The sequence below is a fragment of the Lichenostomus cassidix genome, chromosome Z (assembly GCF_008360975.1).
Source record: "Lichenostomus cassidix isolate B80296 chromosome Z, HeHo_3.0, whole genome shotgun sequence".
Lineage (NCBI taxonomy): Eukaryota > Metazoa > Chordata > Aves > Passeriformes > Meliphagidae > Lichenostomus > Lichenostomus cassidix.
The window spans coordinates 59,888,051-59,914,857 of record NC_139511.1 but is presented as its reverse complement, the minus strand read 5'-3'; the positions used below and the strand labels follow the sequence as shown (position 1 = coordinate 59,914,857).

At 40.8% G+C, this 26,807-nt stretch overlaps 1 protein-coding gene across 1 annotated transcript in view; it reads left to right on the top strand.

The window, feature by feature from the left end:
• Window positions 1-26,807, top strand: part of PARP8 (poly(ADP-ribose) polymerase family member 8) — a 123,803-nt gene that overhangs the window by 31,601 nt on the left and 65,395 nt on the right. The window contains exon 3 of the mRNA XM_085043262.1: window positions 22,417-22,460. Coding sequence (XP_084899388.1) covers window positions 22,417-22,460 — 44 coding nt within the window. The remainder of the gene's footprint in view (window positions 1-22,416; window positions 22,461-26,807) is intronic.

The window sequence follows — 26,807 nt, the reverse complement described above, 5'->3', positions numbered from 1 at the left end:
CAGGAATGCACACATTTGGAAGTCTCTGGGTTATTCTCATGTTGGGAAATCTGGGAAGTAATCTATAGATATGTATTTGGTAGACTATGAGAAGGCATCTTTGGATCTGTGCTCAGATCAGCAGTCACTGGGCTGAGGAGCTGATGCACACAGGAGGCAGGTTATTCTGTCTACATCTTTAGGGCTGCTCACACAAGTGCTCCCTGAAAGCACTGCTCTTCTGGGTGTACCTGTGGTTGCTTCTGAATATTTTTGTCTCTGCCTGAAAGCACCTGTCCTCTGTCTTTGTATGAGCAGACTTTGATCTTTTCCCCTTATGAGTGTAAAATCACAGTCAGTCTGAAAGACTGCACTATCTCAGATAAAGATCTATGAACCATGTCAAATATTTGTTATTGAACAGGTTTAACTGGACCACGTGTGCTTTCAGTGGTTCTAACAGAGAATGGACTTGGTGCTTTTTAATGTTTAAACTTGGATAAATAAATACGTTTATCTAGTAAGTAAAGAGAGAGTACGGGAAGGAATTCCTGAGTCGGCACAGGCAGCCTTGTAAAGTAGTGACTTTGCAACACAGTAAAGTGTAAGAGAAAATTGTCTCAAAGTAACAAGAGGCACTTGAGTTAAATTAATGAGTATACATATTTAATTGAAAGTGACCACATATGGCTTCTCTCTTAAGCTAAGAACGAGGGAGATCTTGATCTATGTTTACCTACAAAGTGTAGGACCTCTTGGGATAATCTGAATTTGGATAGCCTCCTCTATGGAGAGAGTAATTTCTCCTCTTTCCACGCCCAGAAATGTTTCTTTTTGATGCTTGCTCCTCCCATGGTGGCAAAGAACACAGTGTACAGACCTGCCCCTTGTCTCATCTCATCATGTCCCTCTGTGGCAGGCAGGGAGGCACCCACGGATGACAGCACAGTGGATGCTCGGAGTGCAGGATGCAGCGTGGCTCTCCAGGTTCTGCTGCAGGGATACTGCATCCTGGAGGTGTGTAATAACAGGGGTACTGCATCCTGGAGGTGTGTAATAACAGGGATACTGCATCCTGGAGGTGTGTAATAACAGGGGTACTGCATCCTGGAGGTGTGTAATAACAGGGGTACTGCATCCTGGAGGTGTGTGATAACAGGGATACTGGAGTGCGAGCAGCACCTAGTCCCTCTTGCATCTGATGAGAGTTTTCTGATCCCCCTTGAAATGAGCTCCTCCTAGACCCCAACCTTTCAAAAAACCTCCATTTTTATGTCACCCCTTACAACTCACTAGAATTGCATTACAGTCACTGCAGGATGAATGCTTTGCCATTGCTGGGAAAGACTCTATGCTTATGCCGCTGAGAAACCATGAGTCAGCTTGCTCAAGGGAAGGAGGAGGAGGCGAGGAAATCTCCTTTTATGATGAATCTTCCCACACTTCCTGCTGTTTCTGTTTTGGGCACACTGGTTCAGAAGCTGTGGGCTGTTTTCTGCCTGGCTCTCAGTGTGTGAAAATTGTTTCTTCCCGAAGAGGGATCACCTACTTGTCCTGATATGAGGTGACAGTATCCCACGCCTTTCCCCATCTAGAACAAAAGGGATAATCTTTCATCTCCACTTGAAGGGAAGTGTAGTGTCATGGGGGGACTAGGACAGGAGAAAGCCCTTGCTGAACTCTGTAGAGTTTCAGAGTCCAGCAACGTTACAGGGGTTTTCTGAGTCACTCTTTACTCTGAGAGGCTGCTGTTTAGTCTAATCCTGTGGGATAAATATATTCTCATTAAATTCGCAGGGACTCTTATCCTAACTTAACTAAAGCGTGACTGGACTCACAACACTAACAGCAAAGATTTTTTTGCAAATAACATACCATACATTTGTGTAGGTTATGCAATAAAACCCCTCACTTCTGTCTCTTTGTTTGGAAGGTCATATTCTGAGGGAGAGCACAACAGTGCTGAAATGGTTTTAATATAATATGATTCTGGATAAAAATGATGACAAAGAGGTAACAAAACAGTGCCGTTCAGTTCACTTGCTGGAAACATCTTGCAAGTGCTTCAATTATATTTCATGCTCGAGTTGAGAGCTGCTACAATAGTGACAGGAGGAGAAAAATAGAATTGCTTCATTTCTTTTCTCCCACCCACGGACATTTCTCAGTGTGGAAAATGAGTCATCAAGAAGAGGTATTTTTACTTTGCAACAGACATTAGAGAAATGTTGATATTCAGGCAAACTGTGTGTCAATTGATCTACCAGTCAAAAGGTCTGATCCTGTTTGCACAGATTTTATTTCCTTTGGAACCACTGGGAAGTCACAGCAAGAAGCAACCAAGACCGACACAAACTTCCCAGAATTCTCAGTCAGCTCAGGTGTGGCTCCCAGCTGTATGATATGGCTGACCTGAGGTCTGTGCCAAGTTCCTGGGGTATGAGTCTGCTTCGATGAAACTGGGATAGATCCTCAGCAGAGACTGATGGTTCCAGGTCCCTCTGCAAGCATTGCCCCAGCCCCTGGCACTGGTATAATGGGTCTGCCAGGACAGGGCGTGGGGAACCTGGTTACTGGCCAGGGATATTGGTTGCTTTTGGAGGTGGAGACTCTGACATGTCACAGCTTTCAAGACATTTTTCAGAAGTCTCCTGTCAGAAGTGTAAAGTTAGCATGAACTAAATCAGGTGCTGGTCTCTTGGTTTGAGAACATAATCACCTGGGATGTCTGGGGATGCTGCTGTTTGCCATCTAGAATTTGAGCACTAACCTACTTTTAATTTGTATCTTATTTTGGAGTGTAAGGCTTCAGTATAATGTGTAACAAACACAGGGATTTTATCTGTCATTTTCAAAGCAATTTGCAGAAGGGGAAGAGAAGGCTTGATGCTCAAAGCCATGTAAAGGACCTAATCCATTGCCAGGTGCAAAGTGCAGACCTCATTCTCATTTGTTCTCACTGGACCACACTTTTATTCCCCTAAGCTCTTCAGAGGTGCTGATGGTGCAGATGAATGTAAACCACAAAACGTGCAACCACAAACTAGTATTTATCACCCCCAAGCTATTATTTATCACCCAAAACTTGTTTTTCCTTTTTACTACCTTTTACTTTTGTTAGTATTTACTCTCAGATACCTAGTTTGCACCTGGAAAGCTTTCTCTGTTTTTCTGTATTGGGTTTGCACGGTCAGGTTTTGGTGGTGGGCAGACTGATAGAGGTGACTTCAGTGAGAAACTGGCAGAAGCTTCATCCATGTCCAGCAGCCACTGCCACCTGGCTCCAAGGTGTATGTGCTGCATATCACAGCTGGGCCTATTAGAAGTGGTGGTAACACCTTTGTGATATTTAGGAAGGGGAAAAAAATGTTCCTGCATAGTTGTAATTGCAGCCAGAGAACAGAGGAGTGAGAATATGTGAGAGGAACAGCCCTGCAGGCACCAAGATCAGTGGAGAAGTGGCAGGAGCTGCCTCAGGCACTGGAGCTGAGATTCCCCTGCAGTCTGTAGTAAAGACCATGGTGAGGCATCTGTGCCCCTGCAGCCTGTGGAGGACCACACAGATTCAGAGACCCACCTGCAGCCTCTGAAGAAGACACACAGTGAAGCAAGTGGATGCCTGAGAGGAGCTGTGAACCTGTGGGAAGCCCATGGAGAAGGCTCCAGGCAGGGACCTGCAGACCTGTGGAGAGAGGAATCCACACTGGAGCAGGTTTCCTGGTAGGACTTGTTGGCAACCCACACTGAGCAGCCTGTCCCTTAAAGGATTGCACCCCATGGAAGAGAACTGTTGCCCATGGGATGGACTCACGTTGGTGAAGGTCACAGACAGTTATCTTTCATGGGAGGGACCCACACTGGAGCAGAGGAAGGACTCTTCTCCCTGAGCAGCAGGAACACCATGTGATGAACTGACTGTAATCCCCATTCCGTGTCTCCTGCACTGCTGTGGGGGAGGAGGTAGACCCCAGGAAGGAGGGAGAGATGGAGGGATGGTGTTCTTAATTTTGTTTTAAGAATCCTGCTCTGATTTTGATTAGTAATAGAATTCACTCAATTTCCCCAGTGTGACTCTGTTTTGCCTGTGATGGTATTTGGTGAGTGATCTGTCTTCTGGTCGTTATCTCATGAACCTTTCATTACATTTTCTGTCCCCTGTGCACTTGTGGAGGGTAGCTATGGAGAGGCTTTGGTGGGAGCCTGGCTTCCAGCCAGGGCTAACTCACCACGATAAGTGGTCTTTGGAAGTTTGTGAGCTGTGAGGATTATAGTTAGGATATCCTTAACCATACTTTGGTGGCTATATAGTTCTTCCTTTTTGGACATCACATAAGGAGTTGATACTTGCTTGTGTAAATCCTGCACAAAGACTGTGTCTGCCCCTAGTTGTCACCTGCTAGAGGTGAGGCTGATGCAGCTCCATGCTGCTCCATCCAGCTGGTAGTGGGGTTGAGCATGCATTCCCGGTAGGCACAATATGCATCTACGTCTCTGTATGGCTGTCCTTCCATCCTGCTCACCAGCTAGTCCAGCTTGGTGCTTGTGAGGGGCTTGCTTACCCACTGCAGGGCAAGAAAACAACTGTTCTGTTGACACAGGACAAGCCTGTTTTATTCCCTTGTCCCTCTGTTTTCCCATGCTTGTTGCTATTACCGTGTCTTCTGTTTTATTGCCATCCAGACCACCTTTGCCCATCTTTGATCCTTCCCATGGCAAGACTTCAGGAGTTCCGAAGTGCACTTCCCAGGAGTACCCTGCCCTGCCAGTAACCTTGCAGCCTGCAAGATACTGCAGAAAACATCTCCCATTGAACACTCTGTGGTGGGTGTCAGCCTCCAGCCATGGAGCCGATAATTCCCTGGGATTCCCTTGGTCAGAGCAGGCTGCTGGGGTGCCTTCACTGGCTGGTGTCACTGTGAATGGAGATGATCAGCTCACCTTCCAGCAGCCTGAGTGTACTCCTCAAAGTCCCCATTCCCAGTATGTCTGTTCAGTGCTTCCCCACCCCCAGGGAGCTGCATGTTGCCTCCAGTGGCTTCAGCTCTAGACCCTGTCATAGGTGTCCATGGAGAGTGAAAGCTGTGGAGATTTCCTTCAGCTGCTGAGTTGTACTGACTCATCAGGCCATTTCGATATGGTTTTATCTGTCTATTAATAACATTTACTTTCATTTTTTCCTAGGCAGAACTGAACTCCTTGAACCCTTGTGTCAGTTTATTTAAGTTAAGTGTGATTTGAGTGCAAACTGACTTGGGCGAATTATAATTTTTTTCTTTTTTTTTTCTTTTTTTTTTTTTTTTTGTGCTGTAGCTATATTTCTTGATGGATCATAAAGCAGACAGCTCACTTGGATTTCTTGTGCTGGATTCTCACTTAGTGAAACATCCCCTTGCCTGATCCTCTGTGAAGCTTTGTAACCACATGGAAGCAGTTTTTCCCTATGGAAATGGATGTCAGGGCTCCCATTGAGTATAGGAACACTCCTGTTTAGAAATGTATTTGGTAGGCATTCCCAGTTCATATTACTCTCCATGTCTTTTCAGTCCCACACAATCTTTGGGTTAAAGCATACCCTCTGCTTGCCCCTCTGTTCCCCTGCCCTCTCTTACAGAAGAGGAGCTGGCATGTTGTTCTCAGTTCCTTCTTAATGAAAGGAGGTTTATTTGTGCCTGTAGATTTGGAAGAAGAGGTACTAATAGACAAAACAACTTTCGCCTTATAATTCTGTTTTTCTGAGGGCATAAGATCCACTGAGGTCACTGAAGGGATTGCATGACCCTGAAGAGAAGAATGGAGTCCTACATTAAACATTTCATACGCCTAGACTTCCAGTTGCCTGAATCAGCTGTACCCTTTTTTTCATATTCAGATTTAGGTTTAGACTGTAGTCTCTGCTTGCACAAATACTTTGATGAGAACAAATAAACCTTAGTGGAAATACATTGTGAAAGTAGTTGTTGCCTATGTTTGCCTACTTTATTAGCCACATTTACAGCATGCTGTATTTCTGTTTCTCTTCTGATCTAATATAGTAAAAATAGTACATCAAATTAAATTAGCTTCATTTTGTACTTAATAGTGGATGTAGTGTCTTGCAGGATCTGCTTTTTATTTTTAAAACAAATCAAACAAATGAAATCTAGTTATTTCTCAGTGATTTAATTTCTTTCTAATTATAATTTTCAGAGGTAAGTGGTGTTGATATTAGAAAGATGTAGTATGCATTATGGTGATGTTCATTAGGATAGAATGACATGTTGAGGGACAACAAATTGTTTGAGAGATTGAATTTGAATTAGTGTAATTTCTCATTAAAGCCTGGATTGTTTAGTGAAGTATATCAAACAAGAGCAGCTTTATTTCTCAAATTTCAGTGTGATCTGTGTTACAAAAAATGGTTTCAATAGAAACAGAAGAAATTTTATAAAGTAGAGGATTTGTTTGTCTGTAAATTGAACTCATTTAGCTAGCTCTGTATGATTTTTTTCTTTCAAGTTTGCTTAGCAGTTTTCTATAGCATTGCTGTATCTGTGAGCTCTGTATTGGCTTTGCTGCTGTTTTGAGGCTTCTGGCAATGTTGGGGTGGTGGCTGTGGAAGTGTGCTCATGCTCAATAAAGTCTTGTATGATTGCATTGTCCCAGTTATAAGAGGTATAGCTATACCTGTTACTCCCAGTGGGATTACTTCTTGTTCCAGTTGGCTCCTATACTATTTACAGACATAACATCAGTAAAATTTCAGGCTTTTAAAAAATCAAACTGGTCACTACACATCTGGTTCTCTTTGCAATTTAGCAAACGGGAGGACAGTAAAATCCCCTTGTTCTGAGAAGCAGTGGCAGTTGGATGATTAGCTGCTGTGACCTGATGTTTAGTGGAAGTTTGTTAAAAATGTATAGGGAGTGTTCCAAAGGTAAAGCTCAAAGTCTTTATTGTATTGAAAATGCAGTTGCTTTCATGTGAGCCTTTTTATTCTTTTGGAAAATGGAAGTGGCAGGGTTTTGCAGTTTGTGGAGGAACAGAGCTGTGTTGTCTGTATTACTTGGATTTACATTGCATAACATACTCATGGTTGGATCTACCTAGCTAAACGGGGCGGAGAGTAGATGTGACATTTTGGTTGTATATCGGATGACTGGAAAAAGTACAGAAAACCTACCTATTGGGAAATAGGTAGTAAATCACCTATTGGGGTTGAAGATGTCCGTATTTGGCAGGGAACAATCAATGTGAAAGACTGATAACCTGTGGATAATAGTAGTTTTGCTCTTTGAAGAACTTGTTGTGAGGTAGAATGGTTTCCATCTTGTACCTGTGATAGAAGAGATCTCTTGTTATCTAGAACAGACTGTGGAGCTCACACAGTTCAGTGTCCTTCCTGAGTATTTGTTTCCTGCCTATAAAACAGAATCATGCAGGCTGGGAAAGAACTCCAATATCATCCAGCCCAACTGCCAACACAGCACTGCCAAGCTTACAACCTGACCACATTCCTGTGTGCCACATCCGTGTGCACCCTAAACTGCCCCAGGGATGGCAACCCCACCATCCCACAGGGCAGCCAGCCATGGCTTTCCCACCAGGGGATTGTCCCAGCACCTTTGGTGGTGCTTTCACAAGTACAGAGCCCCAGAGAGAATGCAGCTGAGAACAGGAGCACGAGGTATGTCCTGTGGTGGTCCACCAGCTACAGAAGTTGGGAGAAGGGAAGGAAAGGCTTATTTCTGTTCCCGTTGACTCAAGAGCTTTGAATTTGAGTAACTTGGGGCAAAACAGTCAGTGATTTGTGGGGTGGTGGTTTTTTATTTGGCTGTGGTTTGTTTTTTTGGTTTGGTGGTGTTTCTATTGTTCTTTTTTCTTTTTTCTTTTTTATAATTTTTTTTAAAAGCTTGAAATTTATTTGCTTTTACTACTAACTCCATTGTTATTAAATGTTGTTAATTAAAGCTGTTTGATCTGATTGAGTCACTTAGAGTAAATTTTGTTTGAATTTTCTTTTGAGCACTGAGGATCTTACCCTGCAAAGTGCTAAGAAATCTTGTGCTCCAACAGCTTTCTCAGTAGGAGCTGAGAACACTGCACACCCCAGGAGGTGACTGGATTTTCATGAAGCCAGGTCACTCACAGTCTAGCATAATTTAAAAATAGGATGAAGCTTTTCAAATGTGTTTTGGTTAATACGTCATGGCCTCTCCTACAGCAATAGTTCCTGTGGCTTAATATGTAAGTATTTTGCTAAACAGTAAAATCTTGCTGTATTTTTCAGGCCCTCTGTTGCTTCTGTCCTGGTGTGAAAGGAAGCTGCTATTTTTCCTTTCAATTTTGCTGGTGCAAATAAGTGGTGCAGCTTTACTGTTCCATTTCACCACAGGCAGTAGTTCCAAATGGTTATCCCACTTCTCCTGGGCTTAATGACGCTATCAGATGATGGAAAGTGAGTGACCTTTCAAAACAGAGCGAACTCTAATCACTCTGCAGCCAAGTTCCTGGTTTTCTGTTCTGGAGGGAACAGCCTCCGCAGTAACCTTCTGGCACCCGAGGGGGCTGTGAGAGGGACGGGGGTGTTTATTGATCAGGTGCTCGCATGACTCACATGCCTCTGTGATAAACACTTCTGTCAGCAGGTGAGCAGTTTGACCCATGTCTGCTTGGAAGTTTTCCAGGGGAATTGTTTTGAGATTAAAATGTGGTGTACCCAGCCACTTGTGCCAGTATTACCTGAAGGCCTTTCTGTGTAAATTCTCTTCCCTCGAGACCCCAAGCCTCAGATTTGAAAAATAATCTTCACATGTGCTGGTACTTAAGTTATTTTGGCTCTCCCTACTTGTAACTATTTGCAGTTCTGCATTTGTATGTTTTTTGTATCCTGACATGCCTGAGATGACACTCTACATCTTGGTGAAACTGACCCAGATTTTAAGATGTAGATGTCTGAATCAGATTTTTTTAATCTCTATATTTAGGTTCCTCTGTACAAATGGCCTTAGTAGACAGTATGACAAGCACTTGCAGCTGCATTACTGTTTCCACTGATGCTTTCTGTGGAGTCTGGGCCACTGCTAGCTGAGTAGTCAGTCCCTCAAGTCACTGCAAGTGCACAGGGTGTCAGTGAGACATCCAGAAGGAGCAGTTACTCTTTGGTGTTTGATCCTTTCTTCTTTCATTCTGTAGGTTAATTGGTTTTGTTTTCTTAAAGCCATCTAATTTTTCTTTACGTTAAGTCTTCATAGCTCTGTCTTTATTAAAGTCTCTGAGAAGATCTTCAGATTAAGAGCTCTGTGTTAGTGAAAGACTTACTGGTTTTAATCTCACATTAGTGGAAGACTGAAGTTTTCTGTCTGTGTTTACTTTCATTCTCTAAACTTACTAGAAATACTTAATAATGAAATTTCTGATTACAAAACTTATGCTTTACAGATTGTTCCCCATGTTCTGGATGATTTCCAAATTTTGGTGATAATTTTGATGCGTGGGTGTGCTAAGTAGTGCAGTCAGAGTAAGGAATAAGGAAAAGATAAAGGGAATACATGTCTGACATTTTTTAATTGCACATTTGCTCATGAAAAAGCTGACAGAAGGATAAACCTTCACTTTTTTTCCTGAGAGTTTTACCTATGAAATTTCATGGGACCAGGACTTCATTGTGTGTTATGAAAAGTACCTTAGCATGAGTCATATTTTAGCATTTTCTCAAAGGTATTTACATGCTGGTCTCGTAAAAGGTGCTTAGGTAGCCAAATCGCCCTTAAGATACATGAATTTCTACTGAAATCTGCAGCAGAATGGAAATTTTTATACCTTTATGAGTACTCTGCATTATCTAAAATGGTGGATGTGTACTGATGGTATTTTCAAGGGAATATAAACAGTTTAGTTTTCTAACTGCCGTTTCTGCACAATTATTGTTGACTAATTATTTTTAAAATCTGGACTCTAAGCCCTTATTTTTCAAAACTGCTGATGGTTCCTGCTGATTTCTCTTGGAGATGTAGTGGCTCAGCACACATGAAAGGTAAATCAGTGACTATAAAGCTTTGTAGTTACGGATTGCCTTTTGAAAAAGTGTGCATTTTTTCTTGCTGGGAGGCATATAACAAGACACAGCTGGGAATAGAGCTATCTCTGCCTTTGCAAGAATACAGGGGCTTCCTAAACCACTGCTTCATCTGACATGTAATTAGTTTTTTGAGAAGACAGGGATCTAATTAAGACTGGTAGAAGGATTTTTTAATTTTATCTTTACAAATTAAAATTATATTTAAAATCTTAACTACATTTTGGGGTAGGGTACTAAAGTTATTGGTTTTTCTTTTGTTCTATAGTTTGCTTAGCATTTTCTGTGGGAATGTCTGCCAGACAATATTGAGGCATGGTTTGTTTTGGTATAGTATAAAATTAATATTCTGTGAACAGTCATGCATCTTAAAGCATTCTTTGGATCAAGAGCAGCCCATGTATTTAAAATAGTTCTTTATTAGATGAGCTGCTGCTAAATATACCTAAATGCAAAGTAAAACCAAAAAAATTCAATATGCTTTCTATTGCTTTCTGTCATGAAGAAGAAACCAGATTGTGTGATATTCAGGATCAGCTAAAATTCGTGAGAAGGTGGAAGAACTGTTTCAGATCCTCGCCAATGCTGCCACTTCAAATGCATAAAAAGCTCTTGAACTGAAATTCCCTGCTGCTGTTATTCTGCACCCAGTTGAAATATAGTACCAGGTTATGCTTTGAATTTTTTCCATGAGTCACATTGAGAGTTGTCAATGTCATATTCAACCTACAACTTTGCTTTCTGAGCTACTAGTGAGAAAAGGAGGTAACATTTTGCTCATTAACATTTTACTCGTGGAAATTAGCAATAGGAAACACAGTTGTTAGTAACTTTGCCAATGCAAAATTTTTCCATTAATTTTACTTAAACTCCTCCATCCTGGCTTTAAATGGCTATGTGATTAGCCCTCTACCCATTCCCTGGGAGACTAACTCAAAGTTCAGTGGGGTTCTCCATTTCTGATATTCAGTCAAGTTACACTTTTTCCTTTAATTTCACATGGATATAGCTTGTCATTTTCCCCTGGGCCATCATGTAAAAATTACAGCCATCTTCGTGTTGGCACTCTGCAAAACATGTTGCAGCAGTCATCACATTTCCTTGCACACTTGTCCATTGAATTGCTGTACTCTGTATACATGGCAATATGTCTGGACCCACATAAATACTTTTGCTGACTGGCCATTCTTCCAGATTCCTGATTGTTTCTTGGTGATTGTGGTATTCCCCTCAATTTACTGACATCTGTCTGATGCTAAGGACACCAGGACTGAATGCTGTGTTAGAAGCGTACCTGTGCCCTCAGACTGAAACCCTCACACCTGAAAAGAAAGGAATAAAAAAATACTCTCTTGTCATCTCACACTGAATTTTCCATTTTATTTGTAGTTTGTGAGTGCATGCTCTTCATGACCATGGTGTTGTGACAGAATAGGTGTCTCAGTGAGGCTCCAGGTGTAAGGAATAACCTACTCTGCCTTTCATGTTGCCCCTTTCAGCACAGTAATTCCTGGGCCTTTTGGGTGGAGGAGACAAACCCCACGGGCATTGCCCCAGCCATGTGGCATCTCCTTTTGCGTCTAACCACAGAAAACAGAGTGGTTTTGACCGTGTCAGTGTAATGGGACAGGAGGATGAGCCAGGCCTTCAGGTTTGCAGGCAGTCCTTGCAGCTGTGTGGCACAGTAGTCAGGAGCAGCAGCTGTTGCCCCAAATTAAAATGTGTGCAGGATAAAGGTCAGTGCTGTGTCATAATATAGCCATTTTCAGAGGTGCTGAACTCCACCTCACTGATTTGAGGAGGGGACTGACTGTGTGTAGGCAATAGATAAATAACTGGCTGTAGGTATTCCAGTGGTCCTGAATTATGTGAGTGGATTATATTGGCATAAATAAACTGCTATGGGCAATTTCACAGGTAACATGTATTGAAAGTCTTGCTGTGTGGGATTTTGTTATGTTGAATGTGTGCGCTTTTACTTTACAATAGTTACAAAAGCAGTAGTTCAACATTCAGATATTTTATTTGGAAGTTACATATTGAATTTGTACTAATGATAATGGAAGCTGTGAGTATGGAAAATACAGAAAAAAAATTTTGTTCATAAATGTAGTATTTCATCTGTACCAAGAAGTATTGAGGGCTGACTTTAGGGAGAAAGGAAAAATTTGAGTTCTGTGAGATATATCAAAGAATGGATGAGAAAGAGTATTTAAATTTTTTACTATTTCCCTGCACAGCAGTGCCTGTTGCACACCTCATTAGATAAACAAGCAAAATGCCAACTAGTTAATGAATGTGTGGAGTGGTTGAAGAACAATGCCTAAGACTTTCCTCCTTTGATGAGCGCTGCGTGCAAAAGAAAGGAGTCCTTCCACTTATTAGGGATATAATGAAGCTAAACAGTGAGTGTCTCCAGGGATTTATATATATATTTATATATGGGTGTAATGTTTGGTTTTGATAACTGCTGAGAAGCAGAAATTATAAAATTATCAGGCAAAACTTCCTATGACAAGCTTCTCTCTTCTTGGGTAGCTGTAACTTTGCAATTTGCAGTTTGACTCATGTCTCTGCCTTGGGTCTGTGGTTGCTTCTTTTTGTGTCCTTTTATTTTAGTTTTGAAAGATTGCACCACGAAGGCTTTGTACAGGGGTTGGGCAAGGTGTTACTTTTCAGTTGATCTGAGTTGAAAATCCAGTTACTTGAATTACAACCACAGGAGCCTCAAAACAGTGCTCTGATTGGAACAATGCAGCTCAAACCCTCATGGCTCTAAGATAACTCTTAAATGGCTCCAAAAAGAGCATCTAATGGTGTCTTCTAACAGAAGTGCTCCAAAATTAAAAGGTGGAAGTTGAAAAGAGGAAAAGCTTTCTTAATGCCCATGCCCCCCCGCAAAAAAAAGCACCCAAAAACCCCACACAAAACCACAAAAACCACCAAAAAAAAAACCCCAAAAAACAAACCAAAACCAAATTCCCCCAACAAATCAAACTAAAACAAAATCAACCCCTAGAAAACACATGGTGGAAGAAGATGGACCCCATCAGGTAAATAAGGTGCCCAAAGGATATGATACTGTGTGCTGATCTGGCTGCTGCTGAGCTGGACCAAGAGTTTACTGTCCTAAGTTTATTTTATGTTCTGTTTTCTGAGGAAGGCTGAAATTGGATGAAAACCTAATGGGGAATATGCAGGGAGGATTCAAACCCATGGGATCAGTGCAAAGCAAGAATACAGAAAGAAGCATAAAATGCATTGATGTTGATGGGAGGGAGCTGGACCTTGTCAAACAGGGCAACTTGACAAACAGGAGGCTTTTGTAGTCCTGAGTGAAATGGTCAGATTCTGGTAGTCTGGTTGTGGACAACCCAGTTTTGCACGTGTAGACACATTTGGATGTAATTCTTTCCAGAACAACACACAGAACATACATTTCCTTCTCCCCCTGCCCCAGTGTTCTTGATTTGCTAATTTTACTTTTAGAAATGCTCTCGTTTGCTAGTGATGATTAATCCTGTAGACTTTGATGTATTTATTAGACGTTGTCATGCCTTTCTCATTGGAAGCTTTGCTAAAGGGAAATGTTTGAGCTGCAGTTTTCCGTGTCCCCTTTACTTGAGCGACACACTAAATCAAGCAGAGCTTTATGAGTAACATTCCCCATTTGATTCAGATGCTCCTCAGTTGCATGAGAAGGACCAGTGGCTCAATTATTCTTAGTGACAAATGCAAACCATAATAATTTTGACTCGGCGCCTCTGTACCCCCAGGTTATGTCAAGAAACGAAAGCAGTGCCATTTTTGACGCGCTGACACTCATCTTTCTTTGGAATAGTTCGAGTCTGTCAGCAGTGGACGTGTCTGGGACTTTTCATATGTCATCACACACGCACATTCTCCATCATCCAGAGGAAAAGATTACTCACAGTCACTTGTTACTCTTTTCTGTGTAATTGGTGGTGCATCATGAGGAGTTATGATGTATAATGAAAGTGGCCTGTGCCCAAATTTCAATTCTTTGGAAGCATCCTTTTATATCTAGCAGCAAAACCCAGCTGTGACTAATCCTGGGTCATCAGTTGTTGAATCGCAGGGAGCACAAAAACTCATTGAACTGAGGTGTTTCAGGAGATCTAAAGTGGCCTGTATATCTGTAAAAGAAATTGCTGAGACACAGAGAGGTACATTCAAAACATTTTAAAGGGTACTTCAAAAGTTCTTTAGTATTGATGTGAAATGGTTGGCAGTCCAGTTGTATAGAAAGATGCAAATACTAAAAAAAAAAAAAAAGGAAAAAAGTGCTCAAAAACATTTGCATCCTTTGGAATGCATACTGAAATTTTTAGCAAAACCATGAAGTACTTGTTTCTAGAAAATAACGGAAGTGTGGTAGGGGGCCAGAAGTCTTTTATTTTCTGTGCAACTTGCTTGTAATCTTCTTTGACAAGTGCTAGAGTTTTCCATGGACTTCAGTGGGATTTAATTGAAGTTCTACATTCTGTAACAGAAAATAAATTTTACTTTAATGTTGTGAGATTATTCTTGCTATGCTTCACTTACAGTAATTTTTTCTATAGCTGTGCAAATATATGCATGAAAGCTTAGGTCCACCTCCGTTTAATTTTTGTCTCATTTGTGGCTTTTGATGCTTTCTCCCAGAAGATAAAGTTATTTTTCAGTAATCATTATTCTGTTTAATGGCATCAGTTTTAAAATCACTACTTTAAAAAAAGGTAGAAGTCCTGTGCTTCAGCACTTATTTCCCCATGTGAAAGAGCAAAAGCCTGTGTAATTATTTGTATTTTAAAAAACCTCATGCAAATTTTTATTTTCAGAAGCCTGTTACAAGATAGGCTCTCTTCCATGTTTCTAACTGTCATGATTCCAACCCTGTCTGTTTATGTGTTTGGAGATACACGTCATTTTGTGGTTAGTATTTCATGCAACTGAAACTTTTGCTTAGTTCTGTTTGTGGTTTTGTCACATTACTGAGACTGTAGTGTGGAGGTATCTTGAATGAATGGAGTGCAGCACGTACTGAGTTGTATTGGCAGATAGCACTGATGGATTCACTAAATTTTGTGGATTTTCTGTGTTGTCTCGCTCAACTTCAGCAAGGCTTTAGTCACTGTCTCTCACAATATCCTCTTAGGCAAGCTCAGGAAGTGTGGACTGGATGAGAGCACAGTGAGGTGATTGAGAACTGGGTGATCACAGTGAGGGCTGTGATCAGTGTCACAGGGAATTTTCACTAGCAGTGTACTCCAGGGTTCAATACAGGGCCCAGTATTAACTTCATCAGTGACTTGGGGGAAGGGTCTCTGATGGCAGAAAGCTGGCAGCAGTTGCTGATAGCCCAGAGGGCTGCACAGCCCTTCAGAAGGTCTTTGATAGATTGGAGAGCTGGGCTGAGAAGAACAATCTGAAATTCAACAAAGTCAAATGCAGGGTCCTGCACCTGGAGAGGAATAACCTCCTGCACCAGCACAGGCTGGAACTGACCTGCTGGAAAGCAGCTCCAGGAGAAGGACCTGGGGGTTCTGGTGGACAACAAACTGTCCATAAGCCAGCAGTGTGTCCTTGTGGCCAAGAAGGCTTATAGGATCCTGGGGTGCATTAGGAAGAACAGTGCCAGCAGGTCAGGGAGCTGATGCTGCCCCTCTGCTCAGCACATCTGGTGAGGCACATCTGGAGAGCTGTGCCCAGTTCTGGGCTCTCCAGTGTGAGAGAGACTTGGAACTCCTGGAGCAGGTCCAGTGGAGGGTGACAAAGATGACTGAGGTACTGGAGCATCTCTCTTACAAGGAAAGGCTGAGGGAGCTGGGCCTGTTGAGACTCAGGAAGAGACAACTGAGAGAGAACCTCATCAGTGTCTGTCAGTGTCTGTCAGTGTCTGTCAGTGTCTGCAGGGAGAGGTCAGAGGATGGAGCAGGCTCTGCTCAGTGGTGCTGAGCAATAGGACAAGAGGCAAAGGGAGAAACTGATGCCCAGGAAGTTCTACCTGAACATGGGGAAGAACTTTACAGCACAGGTGACCAAGCACTGGAACAGATTTCCCAGAGAGGCTGTGGAGTCTCCCACACTGGAGATGTTGAAGAACCATCTGGACACAATCCTGTGCTGTGTGCTCTGGGATGGCCCTGCTTGACCAGGGAGGTTGGACCAGATGACCACTGTGGTGCCCTCTAGCCTGACCCATTCAATGATTCTGTGATTTTTAATGGAATAATAAAGTAGAAAATTTAATAGAATAATAGCATTGAGGTTTGAAAAGGCCTCTAAAGATCATCGAGCTCAACTGTTAACACAGCACCTCCATGTTCCCCACTAAACCATATTCCCAAGTGCCACATCCATATGCCTTTTGAATACTTCCAAGGACAGTGATTCCACCACTTACCTGGGCAGTGTGTTCCAATTCCTGACCACCCTTTTAGTGAAGAAACAGAATAAAATTTGTGCTATATATGTGTAAATGTACGTGTATAAATACATTCTAAAAATCTCCATATTTTTTTCCTGAAGACATTGTGAATGCCAGCAATAGTTTGTTCCAAAATCTACCACATAAGAAAATCCAGAATGCTGCCGTAGTTCTGTGTATGTTTCTGAATATGAGTTTCAGTGGAACACTTCCTCAGCTGATGTGTGCTGAATGGGATGCAATCTTTCAAAAGCTCCAGAATGGAAAGGCAAAATTGTTATTCCCATATTTCTATTGTTTTTTATGAGTTCCATTGAAATGTCATGAAGTGTTTCTCAGCACAGCACTCATACATATCAAGTGATAGAGTATCTTGCTAATTTACTTTTTCATGATTTTTTGAAAAACCTATTTATCATTCACTCATACTTCTAGTGGTTGAACACCAAATGGAGAGTTTTTATTAAGTTTCTTTGTCCTAGCTATACATAGCGCAGTGGTAATTTCTCAGTTGCTGTTAAAGTTGTATTGTTTTGTTTTCAACATAGAGTAGAACAGTTATCTCCAGGCTTTGGGTTTGTAAGACTTGTCTTTTGGTGGTGTCCATTAAGCAGAAGATACCTTTTGCCATAGGAAATTGCTGCGTCTGGCTGCTGAGTCTCTTCTGTTGTTATTTGCATGCATGTAATCTATGTACAAATTGACATTGAAGCCTTTTGCAGTGTGCTTAAATACTAGTTTTGAATTGTACTTCTCTTCACGTAGTCTAATTAGCGTGAGGTTAATTACGGAAAAGAAATAATGGTTCTTTTTCTGTTAACTAATCCAGATTTTTTGTGTAAATGGTGTACCTAGTTAGTTTTTCATCTGGTCAATACCTAAATGCCTTCATCTCCTACCAGTTCTCAAGGGACTTGTTCGAAGGTCATCTGTTTCAGAAATGCAATTTGAAAGTTTTTTTGGGTGCAATCCCACAATACATCTTCTGAAAATTATAATTCCCACCCTGTATTTGTCATGTGATTTATTGTCAAACTATAAGGTTTCAAACTGGATCTCAGAACAGAGGGTCTTGAGACTGGTTTGTGTTCATGGTGAAATGCTTTTTGGAATCAGTTTTGTTTTGTTTAAGGAAAAAGGCTGGTCAAACGTAAAGCAATATGAATGGTCTGGTTTCAGGATCAAATGGTGGTCTTATTGAAGTAGAAAAGGAGGCTAAAGGCTCTGACAGTAATAGGAATCCACTGAAGAATTTGGAAGCATTTTCAATGATAAGAAAACAAAGGCTTGAAGATGGAAGCATTTGCTGTATAATTACTGAGCATTCATGAAATGTTGATTTACTCTGGCATGTTATGTGTAGATACTGAAAATGCAAGAATTTTGTGAGTTGATATCTAGAAAGTGGTAAAAGAGTACAATTTCAGTTGCATCTTTTCAACTGGACCTTATTCCTTTCTACTGCTTCACCTAGAAAAGAGTAAAAGCATCATGTCTGTATCACGCTGTACTTTCAAAAATATTATGTAGGTCATTAAAAACGTCCTTTGGCCCAAACTTGTCACCAGCATACTTCTGTTTTTTGTATCAAAGTTTTAGTAATATTTTCTTAATTTCAGGAACTTGTTCAAAAGTTGACCCAGGTATATAATCAATACCACAGTAGCATTTAATATTTTGGATATCCATAGCTTGTTTTGCTGAGTTTTAGTATTCTCCTTAAGTTATAAGATTTTGTGCATGCCATTAACTTACTGCATTCCATCATTGATGAGTTCAATCTGAGATTTTGGCATATTGTATACAAAATCTTTTCTGAATTCTGTAGCTCCAGATGCATTATGGTTAAGTCCTATTTATTCTTTCCTTGTGTTTTGTTATAGATTGGCATTAGACTACCATCAAATTCCACATGAAAAAAGTCTTGTTTTCCTTCTTCAGTAAGTTTGCAAGCTGCAGCTTAGGACATAGAGCTCTGGCTCTAATAAAGATGACTAAAACTGGAATAGAAACTAGATCACAATTTCCACACTTAATAAGGCAGTAAGTCAGTTGTTGCCATGGGACTGAACTGGTTGAATTGTCATAACTATTCCATAGGCATAAATCTTAGACTTGCACCAGATGCTTCACACTGTTCCTGCTGTGCAAAACAGCTGGAAATTCAGCTTAAAGGATTTCTTTCTTAGAGAGAAACAATAGGTGGCATAGAGCTGAGATAACCTGAAATTGATGAGAAGCTACATCCCGGCTACAGTGTCGCTGTTGTGGCTTTAGGATGCGTGTTTGATCCTGGGGTTTGTGTTGTGATAGGTAAAACTGCAGTTCAAGGCTCAGGAAGCAATCTTACAAATTGATGTAAGGAGGTGCAGCTGGTTGTTTTCCTTTTTATGAGTTTGCTGTGTCGCAGTACCTTTTGCTCTTCTGTCTTTTTCAGTTTTCATGAGTATTTTTTTTTTGCCCAGGAGATGCAGTTTTGGGGTGACATTTTGCCTGGTAGTATAACCAGTTAAGACTTTCCACTCCTTTTTAACTAGCTTTGGGAAATCGTAGTAATGTCAAATGCAGATGAATCTGCTTATTTTGTATTCAGTTGGGAAAGAGTAATTTGAAAAATAGCGATTACATGGTGCATACCCATCGAGTTGATGAATTAGTTCTCCAATGGAGATGAACCCTTGCAGAATAATTTTTCTGTAGAAGGAACAGAATGGTTAAAACACATTGGAAAATTCTTGCAATGAGACCCCTGTAAGTAAAGTTGTTGCTAAGCCAAGGCTGTCAATGTTAATATTATTTCAAGCAATAAGAAGTTTACATTAAAAATGTGTAAGCTGTGAAACATGACAGTTCCCACTAATTTCTCATATGGTACTTCACTGTTTGTTAAATAACAAAAATTTTACTAGGCCATTTCAAGTATGAAGCTTATTATAAGCTTAAGGGTTGAGAAACATATGTACTGCAGGGTGTCTTGTGCAGAGGGTCTGAGCTGAATAAAACAGAAATAATGCCACCATGGAGGCTTTGTTTGCACCCAAGAGTTTAACCATTCCTGTAGCTAAAGCAATATAACTGAACGAGCAATGGTGAATGTGTTTATGGGAATGGGAATAAATTATACTGCTATAAGCTGTATTTAGTAACTGCAGTAAGGTTGTACAGTGGAACTGCATTGCCAGAAGGAAAAATCACGTCCCTCACTGGAATAATCATGTTGTACTTCTATGTGAGGGCCAGGCCTAAATTAATTCCAGTTGCATTTCTGAGTTCTTAAGTGAGAAAGCTGCTGCAATAAAGGCTTTCTTTGGCGTTGGGAGGATTTGACACTGAGAGGTGTTGAACATCTGCATCTTCACTGAAGTCTGTGCAGTTTAAGGTGCTGTAAGTCATCACAGTCTTGTATTTGTGTCTTGACTCTAAATCTTGTTGAAGTCAGTGGGAAAAGGTGGCTGGAGGACAGGAACTCTTTAAGAGACCTTTGTTTGCCTGATATATCTTGTTCTCTGACAGATCAGGTGCATAGTCAGTAGGAAGCAGTTTATCCTGAGAGCAGAAATATGTGCCAATGTGTGACCATATGTGACAATCACAGAGGAGAGCTGAGACACTAATCCAAGTTTTGTTTTGTTTGGTAGTTTCATTTCCACTTTTTGCTTCCATGGTCCACACATAACAAACACAAGATGACAAGCTGAAGCAAAGCACTGCCACATTCCTCTGGGGGCTCAAGCCATTTATTCTCCCTATTTCTGGATTCACTGGGCCTTGGATCAGACCCTGGCTTTGAGCAGTCTGGTTTGAGACTATTTCTAACTTGTGTTTTTTTCATTAATCTTTTAATTTATTCCACCTCATGAGAAAAACAGTATATTGTTTGGTTACTAGTTTCCATTTAGCAGCACCCCAGCTGCTGCTGCCAGAGATAGCCACATGATGAAGAAAAAGGAAGAGGAAACTCAGTTCCATTGAGTTTCTGCACATGGGCACATTGAGTAAGCAGAAGTTAAGTTTAAAGTCAAGTCCAGCTTCAAAGTAGGATTAGGTTACTGAGGTCCTTACCCAGTCAGGTTTTGAGTATCTGCACTCATGGAAGTTGAGAAACTCTTCAGCCCCTGTTCTTGTTCTCAATATTGGAACAAACTCATACACAGAAACTCTGGAGACAGCAAAGAAGTGTGCAAGGAGCCAGTTGAAGAGAGTAAGAGGGAAGTACCTCTTTCAGTAGTGGAAGGAAGAAGTCATGATTAGAAACTTTTCTAGAAGATGGGGTTTGGTGAGAACAGGCACCCAGTTAACTCCTTGGGAATTTTTTGGGTTTTTTTTTTTCTTCTGCACCACAGAGCAAAATTCTTCATACATGACTGCACTGAGATATAACATTTCCTTATTTTGGAATATTTCCCTATTTAAAATAGTGATATTTTACATGATGACAGATAAATTAGATTTAAATAATCCAGTCCTTAGGGGAAATACTCCAAGATGAGGTGATACAGGTGCTGCCTATTCAAAATGTCTAAAAAATAATTGAAATAGAAAAGTCATAAAATGTTGAATTTTCACTGTGATGGGATTTTAATCAGCTTGACTGAGTTGTGTAGCAAAATCCTTGGTCAGCTGTAATAAAAGTTCCTTCTGCTTCAATTTATGTGAACATTTGCAGCTGTTGAAGGAGCAGGCATCTTTTTGTCTTAGTCAAACAACAGATAAAATAGAATAGGTGACGTGCAAAAACAGGTGAAAGAGCTGTGTGTTAATAGAGCGACTTAGGGAAGCAAGTGTGAGGGACCTACTTTTTCATATTGATTGCCTCTTACAGTCACTGTGTTGTGCAAGTGGAACTCATTTAATGGAAGCCCTTGAGAGAGAAAAAGTAAAAACCACACCTGGCTTCAGTGTCTTGTCTACATGGAAGCTGTATTCATGCCATTTAGAAAGAGCCTTTGAACCAATTTTCAGCAATTTTTCAGCAAGTGCAATACATACCAAAATTTCTTAAGAGGACTGTGCCATCCTGCTTTTGCTGAACTCACTGCAGACATGAACCCACACTATGTATTATTTAAATGTGTAAGTTGACACAATTTATAGGATTTAGAACTGGAAAGAATATGAATTATACAACAGAAACCTTTCAGAGTGCCTCAGAGTTGAACATTCTTAATGCAAAATGAAGATGCACTAAAAAACAAAAGGACTTGGTGGGTAGTTAGATAACTGAGCAGACCATCACACCCATTTGTCCTGCTCTCTGCAGCAAGTTTAGTGAAGATCTCTGTGGAAAGTAGGGAAAGCAGCTGTGAACTGAGCTGGAGAAGCAGGATGGTGCTTTTGAGTAACTGTTTTCTGATGAAACAGATTTGGGTAACCCACATAGTGAAGCTACCCTTTAGTGTGACTGTGGCTCTCTCAAATCTAATTTGAACACAGCTTGACGAAAAGGTAGAGATACTACATAAAATACAGAGTTTTCATAGGAGGAAGGAGCCCAAGACATCCAGAGCCTTTGCTGAAACTAACAGAAATGTACAACAATGAGAAAGGCCTCCTGCTGAGTCTTGAGTCAAACACAAAAATAGAGGGAGAACTGCGCTTTACTAGTTCTCTAGTTCTGATGTTCAAAGAGTGATTTTTTTTTTTTTAAATCAGAAGTACACATATTGTGCTATGTTACTCTAAAGGGAATATAATGCAGACTTGATACTTCTTTTAAGAATGCTGAAACCAGGATGTGCCAATTTAGCAAAGTAAGCTTTCAAAATGGGCATGACGCTTTTTATTTTCAGCTGAGCACTTCAAAAGCCATCAAAATAGATGTTACCTTCTGTTCTGGAAACTGTCAGGAACCTATAAATAAGCATAAAATAATCCAGGAGCAGGAAAAAAATGTTGTGCCAGCAGTTAATGTTGTTGTTTCTAATTTTGTTGTTGTTTTTTTTCTTTCTTACAGTGTGTCCTATTCAGTGCATGTCTCTGAGGACTACCCAGGTACAGTGTAACATTTTTGTCCGTGACACATGTACACATGTTACCACAATCTGCTATATTCAGATGATAATATCTGAAAGGGTGTTGATGTCTTCCAGGTGCATCTTGTGCTAATCATTTTCCATTAGTTTAGATTATTTCACAGCAATTTCTCCTCTTCAGGCATCATTTATCAGCTGGGTCAGGGTGAGAACACAGGTTCACAAGTTTAGCTAGACGGTAGCTTGGGGTGCTTTCCGTGTGTGGAGCCAACAGCGACAGGAGTGAGAAAGTGCCCAGCTTCTCTTTGGCATGGCAGATAAAGCTCGATCTTTGAGGAGCCTGAGCAGCCTGGCGTGGGGCCAGCAGAGCACTTCTGCCTCAGACCTTAAAAAGGCTGCTCATGTTCTGAGAGTCAAGGCTGCAGACTGGGCTGGAGCCTCTCGGGGTCAGCCAGAGCTGAGTGCTCGTGTGTGGGTCTCTGCAAGTGCAGAGCTGCTCTGTCCCACCTCCCTGTCGTACTTTGAGCTGGATTGGCAAATGTGCTTGCGTAACTGCGTGGCCAGTCTTGACATGGGGTGTTTTCCGTAGGAAAGAGAAGCAGGTAAGGACAAAAGCAAGTTTTCAGCAAGGTTATTTCCCTAATTTCCTTCACAAAGAGACTGCACAGATGCTTCAGGCAGCACAGAAGCAGAAGAGGGAAGCAGGGGTGATAGGTGCTGTGCAAGTAAAGGTTCATGGTAGCACTGTGGGACTGCACCGCATTGTGCACCTGTGATTATTTAGTAGTGTAAGTACTGTGAATGATATAAACCCTCTGTCCATTTTTGATCTTGATCTGCAGCTTCTCTGAAATTTTTCTCAAAGGAATATATCTCATTTCTTTTAGAAGCTCGAAGGAAGTGTGACTTTGATCTTCTTCACCGATAAGCAGCAGCCTCTGATCAAAAGAAAAAAATCGACAGTGCTGCTAAAAACAATGGATTAGGAGAAAGAACGCTAACAGCCTTTATTAGATTAATTTTATAGCCAGCAAAAACTGGAGAGGAGAACGATACTGACATTAGTCTATTCAACATTTAGAAGTGGGAGCAACTGAGATTCATAAAATGCACAACCATACCAGTGATACAGTGATACATCTATTTACTGATTACTGCATTGAGCTGACAATGAACGGAGGGACAAATAGCTGAATAAAAACCTTCACCATGTGTTATTAATGGTTTCTTCCTTTAAATACCACAAAATTTGACCTTTGGGAACCTCTAAGTAAATGGTCAGCTGGAGCACTGAACCAGCAGCAGTTACTTGCACAGCACATGAGATCTCATTTCCTGGCAAGCTCCTCTGTCTGATAGACCTCAAAATTTCCTTGTGACTGTTATTTGCAGGATGTCCTGATGGCCTACAAGCCTGAGTGACTTTAGTGTCCCTAAAACCTGATGAATATTCTGTGCCATCACCTCCTATATTTTAAAGGCAGATAGCATTTGAACATTTCACACTGTAGTTAGCTTGGATCAGGGAGTAAACCAGCACATGTTTACTGATTAAAAGCCAGCCCTCCAGGGCTTTAGAAGACCTGATTTCATTCACATCTCAAGCTTTTGCAGGATATATGTGTGCTTTATGATGAAGAGATGTTCAGTGTGTTAGGAATGACAATGACTTTTTGCCATTTTGCTGCTTTGATCAAAAAACACTTATTTTGACTTGGTGAGCCAGATTCTTTGTTCTCCTGTTTTTGTCCTAAATTTCTAATTTGACATTACTGCTGACTGTGGCTCCCTTCTCTGACATGTATCTTAAGGGATGTTCCAGGGACATGTCAGGGTGTGATGGTGTCAAGTCTGGGAAGCTCTGTGCTGATGTCCTCAACTGGAAGGTGTTCTTCAAGTACTGCTGCAAGTTCAGAGCAGCACGTGCACTCAAATTGAATTTCTCACAGGATAAATCTTTATAGATTAAGGTTTAAGTCCGTTAGTGTGTAGCTATACCAAACTTGTAGCCTGTATAGATTAAGAGTGTGTAATACAGAATGGATCAAATTTGTAAATCTGGGACAAGGCTGTCAGAGTTGATCACTAAATAAATTGCTAATACATGCAATAAATAGAAAATAGAAGAGATTAAGTTACTATACAAGTGATGTAATTCAGCTAAAATGATACCACTGAAGGTAAATTTTAGATACTATAAGAAGATCCTTGTGTAGTATGCATACTCCCACAGCCTGCATTGCTGTAATGTATGCAGCATCACCACTTTGGTACTGATAACAGTGTGTAGCTGTTGCTGAATTACCTCTTAAAGCATCACATACAAGCAGCTGAGCATTAAATTGTACTGATGGAAACCGTAATGTGACATGACAACTTTCAATAATGGAAGGGGTTTGAAAGTTTCGTAATTATGAGTGAAAGCTAAAAATGTGCTCACAAAGGCACATTGAGAACTTAACAGGAGTAGTGTTGAGACAGTGATGTCTGAAAGTTACATATCCACTGCTGAAGTTGTGAAAATATTAGTGAAAAGTATACAAGTGGGTAATAACGGTTTCAAAAAATACTGCTCTAACAATTTTCTCATAGCATTGACACAACTGAGGAAAATAATCCTTCTAAGGAGCAGTTATAGGATATAACATCAATGAGTAGGCTGAAGTCCCACTAATATAAGTGCATCGTGACTCCTGTGAGAACCATCAGAGCAACAAGCATTTTGCTGATGAATTTATGTTCAGAATGATTTGTGTTGGCTGATAGAAACTTGTAGAACTGCTGTAGTCTGTTATCCCAGTGATTTGTAGGTTACACACCTGTTAGCACAGACATCCTTTCCTTAGAGCCCGTTAGATTGCAGCAGTGAGGAGAGAACCAGTTTGGAAGCAAGTAGTTTGCTGCATTCCTCTGCTAGGTGCAGGCACAAGGTCCTCCACTGAAGAGGAGAGGTGTTCTTAGGTGTTGTGTGTTATAAACTGGTTGTTGAAGAAAACAAATCAAAGCCAATATCTTAGTCTCAAGTCTCATCAGACTGATGGAAGGAAAACAAAACCCTAATAGCTGCCAAATTGCAAAGGAAAAAAAACGACTTGGCAGTGAAAGTCATATTATCCAGCTGCCAAGAAAGAATGAAAATGGATATAAAAATATAATTTAAATCTATAAAACCTGTTGCTGAGCAGTTCTTTTTTTCCATATATGTATGTCTATTCTGTACAGACCATATTGGTTTTCCTAGTCTTCTGTACAGCAATAAGCTGTAGCACAATAATTTCCTCTCTCCCTTCCATGTATGTGGTGTTAGATATGTTTATAGCCAAATGATGGTGTCAATTATCTCAGCTCATTAGACTCCACAGCAGTAATTTACACTCCCAAAAGTGGGAAACAGTTGGGCCTGTGTTGTATGGGCAAGGTGGACACTGAAATGATGGTGACAGCAAGGTGGGAACGTAAACAGAGGCAAGGCAGGGCTTCTTAGAGAGGACAAGATGCAGCCTTCAGTTCACACAATGTAAAACCTGTCCCTGTGCCCAGCGTGGAGCTGAGCAGCCACACACTGCTCTGTTGCTGGGCCCCAGGCTCCCTCTTGATAAAGGTGGCTAAGAACTGCTGAGATAGAAAGGATTATATTACTGAACTTTCCTCCCAAATAATGTTAACACCTTTAACATTTCACTGGAAGCACTCAAAAGCTTTGAGGTTGCCAGCAGTATGCTTAAAATTGTATGTGAGTTCATGCACGTTGCTGATGTGGGACCAAACTGTTCAGAGTAATAGATAAGTCCTTCTTTCAGGTCTCTTATTTCTCACTTTATCTGTGATTATCGTAATTGTCAGCCTTTCTGCTCTAGAGCATAAGTTTCAATTCAGCCCAGATCATTAGAAAACAAAGTATCATTACTTTCGTAGGCAGTTCAGCAGTACGTGCATAATTAGCTCCTGCAGATAGTACACAAAACCTCGATGCTTCTTGGCTTTTGTTATTAAACATTCGGTTGAAAAGCAAAATAAAAAAAAACCAGCAACAAAAAACCCCAAAACTGAGACAAAAAAACTCCTAACAGACACTTTCCTCAGCCTAATTATTACACTCTTTAAGAAAATTTTGTGAAATAGAGTTATCATATTCATATCCACACCAGCATTTTTTGTAAAGTGGGAGGAATTTTTTTTCTCCCTGAATCAGGCACAAGAAAGGCTATCCACTGATTAGAAGACACTTTAAATAACCTTTATGTGACTAGGCAAAATGAGGCACAGGTATTTTGCATAATTGGCTGCTAACACCCAGCTCTCAGTGCAGGTTTCACTCTGCATAGCAGATCTAGCTTGAGTTTTTGTGTCAGACATAGCAAAAAACATAGAA